The sequence below is a fragment of the Montipora capricornis genome, chromosome 11 (genome assembly GCF_036669925.1).
Source record: "Montipora capricornis isolate CH-2021 chromosome 11, ASM3666992v2, whole genome shotgun sequence".
NCBI lineage: Eukaryota > Metazoa > Cnidaria > Anthozoa > Scleractinia > Acroporidae > Montipora > Montipora capricornis.
In genome coordinates, this window is record NC_090893.1 from 39,003,426 (window position 1) to 39,013,425 (window position 10,000).

Below are 10,000 nucleotides of genomic sequence, written 5' to 3' on the forward strand. Positions count from 1 at the left end.
GAAAAAGTTGTTGAAGAGAAAGACCTTGCTCACCAGCAACATTTTCCATAGAAATCCTCTAAATTCTCCGAAAATTCAAATTGTTGTATAAACTCACTCTTTAATACCAGGGGACTCAAAGTTGCCCATTCTGCCATTTTCGATATCCTCTTTCCACGTCTGGTATTCTTCAAGTTATAGCCCAGCAAAGAGCCAATGCAAATGTGGCGTACGCGCGCGTTTGACATTTTGGTCCAAAGTTGAGCTATCGGAATCCTTACTTGTTTGACTCTGTGTTAAATGTTTATATTTTACTTTGTTTTACGCTGCAACAAAAAGCTTGAAACGTTGGGAAAGTTGGAAATTTCGAAACGGTCCGTACTCGGGGTCCGGAAGGCGAAATCTAGACCGCAGGAGCGGCGAGATTCAGGAATGCTGAGAAGCTGGAGGAAAAAAAGAAGACAGTTACCTGTTTTCCAATTTTGCTGTGAAAGGACCTTTCAAAACCTTTTCTAGATCTCGCCCAAAAAAATAAAAAGTGAGGTTCACTTCCCCTATAGTTTCCTCGGTTATAAGTAGAAAAAACCGGCAACTATTGTCTACGTAGCAGATTACAGTTTAGATTACAGTGACAGATCAGTTTGTAGAGAAATAAACAATTTGTTCTTTTGAAAGTTGATGTTTTGTCCAAAACAAATGTTTTAGAAACTGACTGTGAGAAGACAGCTCGTTTTAAATGTCAATCGTAGTTCACTTTCGTTGCGTTTTTACTTTGCAAGTGCCTATGATTGTCTTGTAGAGCGAAATGAAATGTAGAGAGGTAACTAAAATTATTTTTAATTCTGAATAATATGAAATCGTCTATTAGTAAATATATGGGCCACGACCCCAAATATGGACAATTTGTTATTATTCATTCGCAGTGACAAAAGGTACCACACATTGTTGAAAACCTATATCCCTGCTCTATATTTTAATGTGTCAGCAATTTTATTACTTAAAACATGAAAAAAAAAAAAGAAAAATCCCAATATTGCCCCGAATTCCTGTTCTTCGCCCAGCTTATACATCTCTTTGCTTATTAACATTAATAATAAATAATAATTATACATTATTATCAATTATATACTTGCGTTTTAATTATTAACTCGAATCGCAACTCGAAGTCCAACTCGAAGTCCAACTCGAAGTCCAACTCGAACTCGAACTCGAACTCGAACTCGAACTCGAATCCAAACTCGATGGTTCGGGATTCCCGGTTTGAGCCAGAGAGTACTCGTAATTTTTTCTGCATACACAACACTCTCGCGCTTCGCTTCCGCCTCGTCAGCCTCGCGTCTTCGCTCGGCTAACTCGATAGCATTAAAGCAAATCTACTAATTAAAAATATCGGGTTTCCTCACCATGCTAACTCAGCCAGGGTCGTGACAGCGATTCAATCAATCAATCAATGACTTTGCTTGACTTTGAATTTCAGATAGTAAAAATGCTAACATTTCCGAAGAAAATAAGTTGGATTAATTACAAAATAAAATTTAAAAAAAAACACATAGAAAGAAATAAAATTAACTGTGACTCCTGGTGTAGTTCGCGCTTACGGGGGGGGGGGCTGGACCAAAATATAGTGAGTACGAAGTGAACGTCCTCGCCTTCCACCACTCATGACCAAGGTTGGGGGGGGGGGGGGGTGAGGGGCTCACATGACTGGTGTATTACAGTTAAAGGTTACTGAACGCTGGTCGCGATCGAACATTTTTCACCACACAGACATGACTCATTTCCCGTTCTGATTATTTTTCCTTTTCTTTTTCTGTAGGAGATAGCTTCATTTCAACGCCTTTTCACGTTTGGTGATTTCATCTTCCCAACATGTCTTACGTAAGTGACAACTCGTAACCGAGTGTTTTCGTATTTCAATGCCTTATTACTGGGTTGCCAGTATGGCAAACCCAGTCGGGTCTGCGTTTCATTTGTTTGTTTCATTACTGGGTTGCCAAACCCAGTCGGAATCTGCGTTGCATTTCGTCGTTTTTATATTTTTTTCCGTGTCGGTAAAAGTCTTGCCTGTCACTCCCCTGCTTAGTGGTGTCTTTGTGCATAGAGTCTTCTGTGCGTATTTTGTTGGGTTTGAGGGGGCTGGGGTAATGCGTAGATTTCTCTGGTGCACACGGGAGGATATTTAACTATTAACCTGGAATGGCGTTGAAAGTCATTGTAACGCGAATGGCGTTTTGGTGCATCTTTAAACAAAATATGCCCTCGTGGAATGCCCTCAAGAATGGAAGGTCAATTGGATAAGCAACTTAAGCGATGAAAAATAAATATCTGGAATCTTTAAAGCAACGAGTAATGGTCTTCGACAACAATTTCATTTTTCGCCGTTGGATATCAAGTAAGCTTTAACTTGGTATTATGTACAACACTGAAGTCAAATGGCAATTCTTCTATGGATTTAACAAACATTGAAGGAATCGAACTCCCTGAATGCATCACTATGTTTACTGCAGTCGCATCTAAGTTGTCTGGCAAGTTACATTCATTTTATGATTCAACTCCGCAAAGGTAAAAAAGAATTGGAAATGTGACAGTGAAAAATTACTTGAATGAAAGCTTGTTGTGGCTTTTGTGCTGTATTTCTTTCGAAAAGGGTTTGATGTGAACTGTCTGAAATTTATTTAATTGCATATGCTTTGTGACAACGATTGTGTTTAGTTTGCACGCTCGCAACTGAAATAGGAAGGGTTTCTTGCCTCTTATGGCAAACATGTTGTTTGTTTCAATAAATGTTTCGCTGGAAAAGATTTCTGTGAAATTTCCAGCTTCTGTAAATTTATCATGTGTCATTTTCGAGCTTAACTAATTTGCATACATGTGTTGAAATTTGATACGGGGAGAATTTTTGTGGTAGCGCATAAGTCACGAAAATAAACATGTCTGTTGGAAGCGTGCTTGAGTTTCAACAAAATGAGCCCCAAAATCGGCAAAAAATTTGACGCTGATGAATAATAAAGTAGCTGCTATTCCCAAGACGATGGAATTACCTGGTGATAAATAACCTCGTCTTGGAGATTTGCAGAAACAATGGTCAGCCTCAAGAGTTGGGCGATTGTCATCTTTTTGTTGAATTCGTACATTTCTTGTCAAAATTTATAACAGAAAAAGAAAACTAACAAAAACAAAAACCCGGTATCTTGGCATCATTTGACACAGAATGCGATGTGCGATTTACTCAGTGCAGCCAAAAGTACAATAACAAAATTCAACTAAATAAAAATCTCCCAAAATTTTTTTCGCTGATGGTAACTTTTTATATTTGTGGTTCAAAATTAATGTTGTTTTCAAGTCGTAATTTTTTTTTACCGATGGCAAAATATTTTATTCTTATCGACCGTCCTGAAAACTCCCTTCTGCTCTTCCTAAAAACTTTGTATCGATATTTATTTACTTTTGCATCAATATTTGTTTTGCATAAAGCAATAGCTAACAAAATCTGTATCTTGCTTGGTTCGCATCTGATAGCGTTAAAAAATTTTCGGTCCTATGCTTCTGTTACGGAGTTGTATATTTTTTAGGTCGTCCATCCAGATACTAACCCCGCCGGACAGGGGGATTAACTTCAGTGAACTTTTGTTTACAAAACTGTCAGATGCCCCAGAGTGCACGCTTACACTTGTGGTGAAAAGAAGTTGTGAGGGAACTTGAAAATGATCAACATGTCATCCCAGAAGCCAATGTTTCTCGATTCCCTTTTATTTTCTTCAATCTTTCTCGGTTCAGTACTTTGCTAGTAACCACATGTCTTCTCAGGGGGCTATTTATCTAAGACTTCTACCATGGCACTACAATATACAATACCAAAACAATATCGTGTACTGTTAGACCTACATATTACGCAAAGACAACTTGAATCTCCTGGAAGACAAAACGCAGCTCAGTTGACAATATGGAATGAAGAGCTGTGTTACTTCAGTACCACACGTAAGCAATGCGTGCCTATTTTTTCTAAAGATGACAGGAATGTCTTCTTTCTGACAAATGATTAATAGGCCGATAGCCAAGTTTTTAACCTCAGAAAAGGATTTGTTTCGTCGTATGAACGTGTGAGCCAAAGTACCTCTGCTGGTACGACTTCTGGGTGACCCCTTAAATGGTCTTAATGACCCCCGACTTGAAAAAAATTGCCTGGAACGCTGCAGTTTAATAACACCCAACTCAGTCCCTTCGTAGCACAGGCAACCCAGTGTACGCTCATGGAGCGTCTATTTATTTATTTTTTAAATTTACTTTTTTTTTCTCCGTGTCGGTAAAAGTCTTGCCTGTCACTCCCCTGCTAAGTGGTGTCTTTGTGCATAGAGCCTTCTGCGCGTATTTTCTTAGGATCGAGAGGGTGGTGGGGAATGCGTAGATTTCTCTGGTGGACACATCGAACGATTAACTTAACCGGAAATGGCGTCGAAAGTCATGTAACGCGAATGGCGTTTTAGTGGATCTTTGAACAAAGTATACCCTTATGAAGCTCAATAATGGCACTTCAATTGGATACTGAACATGACAGGCGGTGGAATCTTAAGAGCGACGAGTAATGGACTTCGACAACAATCTGTCGCCCATCGAGCCGAAATCAATGTGAGCTGCATTTCTAATATTTTACCAAGTGTGCTGTTATGTAGAACACTGAAACCAAATGGAAAATTCTCTGGTAACTTATGGGTTCAACAAAGACAGAGAACGAATCGAACACCTTAAGTGGATCTGCGATCAACTCTGCACAGTCTTCAGGTAAAAAGAATAATTGGAAATGTGACAGCCAAGAATTATTTGAAAGAAAGCTTGTCGTCTATTTTGGGCTTCATTGTTCAAGGAAAAGGTTCTTCATGGAAACGGTTTGATCCTGAAATTTTAGTTTGTTGTAATATTGCGCATATTTGACACGATTGAGTTTTTTCTCTTCACGCACGTAATGAAATAGGAAGGGGTTTTTGCCTCTAACAGCAAATATGTTGTTTGTTTCAAAAAATTGTTCGCTGGAAAAAGTGGCCTTTATGAATTCATCATGTTTTATATAATATGCGAGCTTAACTGGATAGTTTTTTTGGCAATAGTAAAGCATTTTCGAGTCAAAATGAGGTTAGCGTCTTTCTGTTGTGCTAACTTAATTAAATATAAATACATTTTGCCTCGTGAGTTTGTTAGTTCTCGTTAACCAGCAATGGCGACGACAGTCATTGCAACGCGAATGGCGTTTTAGTGCATCTTATGTTGTTTGTTTCAATAAAATATTTCGCTGGAAAAGGATTCTGTGATATGTTCTGCCTTTGTGAATTATAATATCATGTTGTGTATTGAATTTTCGAGCTTAAGGTTGAAATGTGATACGGGAGGATATTTTTTAGTATTGCCCTGTAAGCAGGAAAGGTTCACGAAAATAAACAGGTCTGTTGGAAGCGGGCTTGAGTTTCAACAAAATGAGCCCCAAAATCAGCAAAAAATTGTGACGCCGATGAATAATAAAGTAGCTGCTATTTTCAAAATGATGGAATTACCTGGTGATACATAACCTCGTCTTGGAGAGTTCATTTTTGACTTTGCAGAAACAATGGTGAACCTCAAGAGTTTTGGCGATTGTGATCTTTGTTTTGACTTCGCTCATTTATTGTCAAACTTTAGAACACTTGACAGAAAACGAAACTTACGAAAACCCGGTATCTTGCCTTCATTTGACACAGATGCTTCACTGTTTGGCGAGTAAACATGCCGCGGTAACTTAATCACGGCGCCCGCTGAATTCCGGCGATGTCACTTTCGATTTTGCGATTTATTTGTGCAGCCAAAAGTACAATAACACAATTGAACGTAGCAAAAATCTCCCAAAATGTTTGTCGCTGATCGTAACTTTTTATATTCTATATTCACGGTTCAAAATTAATGTTGTTTTCATGTCGTAAATATGTTATTCTCGAGCGACCGTCCTGGAAAGTTCCTTCTGCTTTTTCTAAAAACTGTGTATCAATATTTATTTACTTTTGCATCAATATTTGTTTTTGCATAAAGCAAGCTAACAAAATCTGTACCTTGCTGAGTTCGCATTTGTTAGCGTTAATAGTATTTTCGGTCCAATGCTTCTGTTTTACGAAGGGATATGCTTTAGGTCACCCATCCAGATACAGGGCTTAACTTTAGTAAACTTTAGTATTACAAAGCTGTCAGATGCTCACAGGGCACTCTTAAACTTGTGCTGAAAAGAAGTTGCGAGGGAGCTTGAAAATTATCAGAAGCCAATGTTTCTCACTTCCCATTTATTTTCTTCAATCTTTCTGGGTTCAGTACTTTGCTAGTAACCACATGTCTTCTCAGGCTATTTACCCAAGACTTCTACCATGGCACTACAATCCATGATAGACAATACCAAAACAATATCGTGCACTGTTAGAGCTACATATTACGCAAGGACAGATCTGTTTCGTCGTACGAGCGTGTGAGGACCTGTGAGCCAAAGGGTCTCTGCTGGTATGACTTCTGGGTGACCCCTTAAATGGTCTTAATGACCCCTCAACTTGAAAAAAATTGTCTGGAACGGTGCATGTACCACAGGCAACCCAGTGTACCCTCATGGAGGGTCTTGTTACTAGGAGTTATAGCCTGTTCCAGGCTCTCAGATAGTCGGGACAACGAAAACAACTGCGTATGAAAAACAAGTGGGGGCTTGGGCCTCGCCTCGACCCAAGCCCCCACTCGTTTTTCATACGCAGTTGTTTTCGTTGTCTTGACTATCTGGGAGCCTGGAACAGGCTATAGGAGTTACTGATATCATGTGAAATGATGCGAGGGGAAACACGAAATAGGACAGCAAAGACAACAAGCTTTATTTGCATGACCTTAAATGTACAAATAGTGTTGAAAAGGTACTATTTAAGATAACACAAAGGTCAATAAAAATAAATGGGTAACCCATCTTTTAAGCGAAGAACTTAACTTCTTATTTGATTTAAGAGATATGAAGGCAATTTGATATACCTATCTCTGTTTGCCTCAATGGGCAACTTCAGCGCCCGAAATCTGCTTCAATTACAGGCAGCCCAGGCTCGGATGGTAAAACATTGTAAGGATTTGTATGGAATACCGATAACAGACTCAAAAAGGTCTTTACATGCAGAAGTTCTCAATAAAAAGTCATACCTGGTTTTTTGCTCGCTTTCTGTGCGGTCATTTGCCTGATTCAATGCGATCTAAGCGACTTCTTAGCTTTGAATCCCGAGTTTTCACTCTTACCAAAATAAAGGAAAGACTGGAAAGTAATTTTTAGCTCACCTAACATCTCGCCGATAAAATCGCACTTCTCCAACATCAGTTACGCTCAAATTCTGACGATGGCCACTCGGATAAATTTCCTTTTCCTTGACTAAGTTTCAAGGTCCAGCAAGTATCCATTGTTGAGAAACAGCGATGAATATCCAAATGTTCAAAATCCTTCGAGTCTCGCTTACAACGACGTGGACACGGCAAGTCAACCGGGGGGGGGGGGGGGGGGTGGGGGAAATTTATCCGTGTGGCCATCGCCGGAGTTTTAGCTTGACTGGTGTCGTTGGAACTTGGAGAGGTGCGATGTGAGGTTAACTAGAAATTAATTTCCAGCCGGTGTTTGATTGGGCAATGCACAATAGAAAGCACGTAGCGGTGTTCTGATTGGGCAATGCACAAAAGGAGGCACGTGGCGCTGTTTACATTGATTATTAAAAGCAAATTACGTATCCAAAATTATGGAGAGCTCTGTGATGCGTTGTTTGGATTACTAACGATCGACGTAGCGTTGGCTTAATCGATTTCTTCTTGGGGAGCTCAAAACACATGCAAAGAAAGGCATACGCTTTTCACGGTACCCTGCGAGCAGAGTCTCTTTCGATCTTCCTAGATAAGTCGGGAAGAGGAAAGTAGACTCTGCTCGCCGCCTCCACATTCTTTGATTTGCCGCTCATCCAAAGAATTGGATGAGTCAGTCCAGTTTCGACTTGTCAAACCTGTTTTTTAATTTTTGCGCATGATCAATCGCCACGCGTCATCAATATTTTGAAATTTACGACAGCGTGGCAATTTTAACTGTTAGAATTCCCATGAGTTTTTCCTATGTGTGTCAGTTACAGAAACTCGTGTGACAGAAACCTATAAATTTTTCAGTATAAAAATGAAATGGCATTTTAAGAGTATGGACTACCTTGAGTTTCCAATGAAATGATTCCTTGATTGTCGTGTGTTTGCCAGAGTTGTTGGAAAATATCCCGACTGTTTGTTTTCGTTTTGTGCTTTTGTGGCTACAGGTCACGCATGACTGACACCGAATACATTTAAATTTTTAACGCATGCTCAATGCGAAATGTGGAGGCTGCGAGCAGAGTCTGCTTTCCTCTTCCCGACTTATCTAGGAAGATCGAAAGAGACTCTGCTCGCAGGGTATTTTCACGGTAGACCCACACTAAAAGATGTCGAGCGTCAGCTTCAAAGCGGGTCTTTCCGCGAACTGAATGCAAATGGAAATGTACTCAAATGTAACTGAAATGGACGCAACTATTGAAAGCGATACAACTGATTCTTTAATAAGCAGTGGGTCCTTTATTGAGAACTACTCTGAAGATGACAGCGACAAAAAAAATAACTCGACAAACACCATAGACGCCATATTGGAATCTTCTGAAGACAAAGTAAAAACATTGGCACAGCGAACAAATGGCCCCACGCTTGTACCATTTTTCCGCGAACAATTAGCCTCCCGTTCATTGTACCATTGACTACGAAGATAAGTTTTTTGTCTATTGCGTTTAGTTGTTTTTTATTGTTAAACAGTTTGTTTCTTTGTAATGGTTTAGCTTATATCCTTTGTTCAACTAGCCATATTAGTGATCGTGTTCATTGCCATCTTGTGTATATAGTTCTGATCCAGTTTTACAAGATTTGATATCATCAGTGGAGACTGTGATCAGGTCTTTATAAATAATTGTGATATAGGTTGAAAGGCTGTACAACTATTTGATTCTCAATGATAATAAAGACTTGATTCCAAAGGAGAAATACAGGTCTCGATATGCGAAAGTGTGTTTATTTTAGTTGTGATTTGCCTATGCATCGACATAGACGTGACCGAGAACCGAGCAGAATTACAGAGAAAAGGCTGAGATGTCAATTTTACAAAAGCAGAAAAAGAAGGAAACTTGCTGGGACATTTGGTTAACAACGTACCGAGGTCATCCACATTTCATCGTATTACTAGGAGATAATTTGCTCGTAAACACAAGTATAGGAGCTACCTCAGGTTTGCGTTTAAATCTAAGCACATCATGGTATGTTTTCCAAAAGCGTGGATGAACAGGTAAATGCAAAATGTAAGTTAAATTTAATACAGAAATCAGGAATACCCGGTACGATTTATAAAACAATGTTGTTGTTTTCTCAGAAACGAAACGCATTTATTTTGAATTCAGGGCAAACTATTTACACAGTGAGTTACTAATGTAGAGTGGCCAATCAAAACAGAGTTTGTACCGTCACTTGCAACTACCTGTCCACACGCTTCACAAAAACATGTTCTGCCGGCCAGTCAAAATTCAAAGTTTTGACAATCAAACTTAAAAGGTTACCCTCCCCACTTTGGAACGTTTTGGCGCCACTCCGCAAACACTTCATCGGTGGCAAAGTCAGCAACGCGTACGGGTATTTTGTCTTTTGCAGTTTTGAACACCTTGCTTGAAATTCCTACCTTGCTTATTTATTGTAAACGCCGTGTCTGGCCAAACAGAAAATAAATCAGCTACGACCATTTGCGCGACTGGCGCCAAAACGTTCCCAAGTCAGCGGGTAAACTTTGAAGTTTGAGTGTCAAAACATTGAATTTTGATTGGCCGGCAGAACATGTTTTTGTCACGCGTGTAGACAGATAGTTGCAAGTGACGGTAATTGGAAATCTAAACATCTACGAGATACAAAAACAAACTTGTGCACACGTAAACCTGAAATATTGCAAATCATAATGCTG

General features: G+C 39.4%; 1 protein-coding gene across 1 annotated transcript in view; it reads left to right on the forward strand.

Moving 5' to 3' along the window:
• The window catches only part of LOC138024280 (uncharacterized), a 29,324-nt gene that overhangs the window by 4,635 nt on the left and 14,689 nt on the right, over window positions 1–10,000 (forward strand). The window contains exon 2 of the mRNA XM_068871440.1: window positions 1,796–1,857. Within this exon, the coding sequence (XP_068727541.1) occupies window positions 1,849–1,857 (9 nt within the window). The 5' untranslated portion in view covers window positions 1,796–1,848. The remainder of the gene's footprint in view (window positions 1–1,795; window positions 1,858–10,000) is intronic.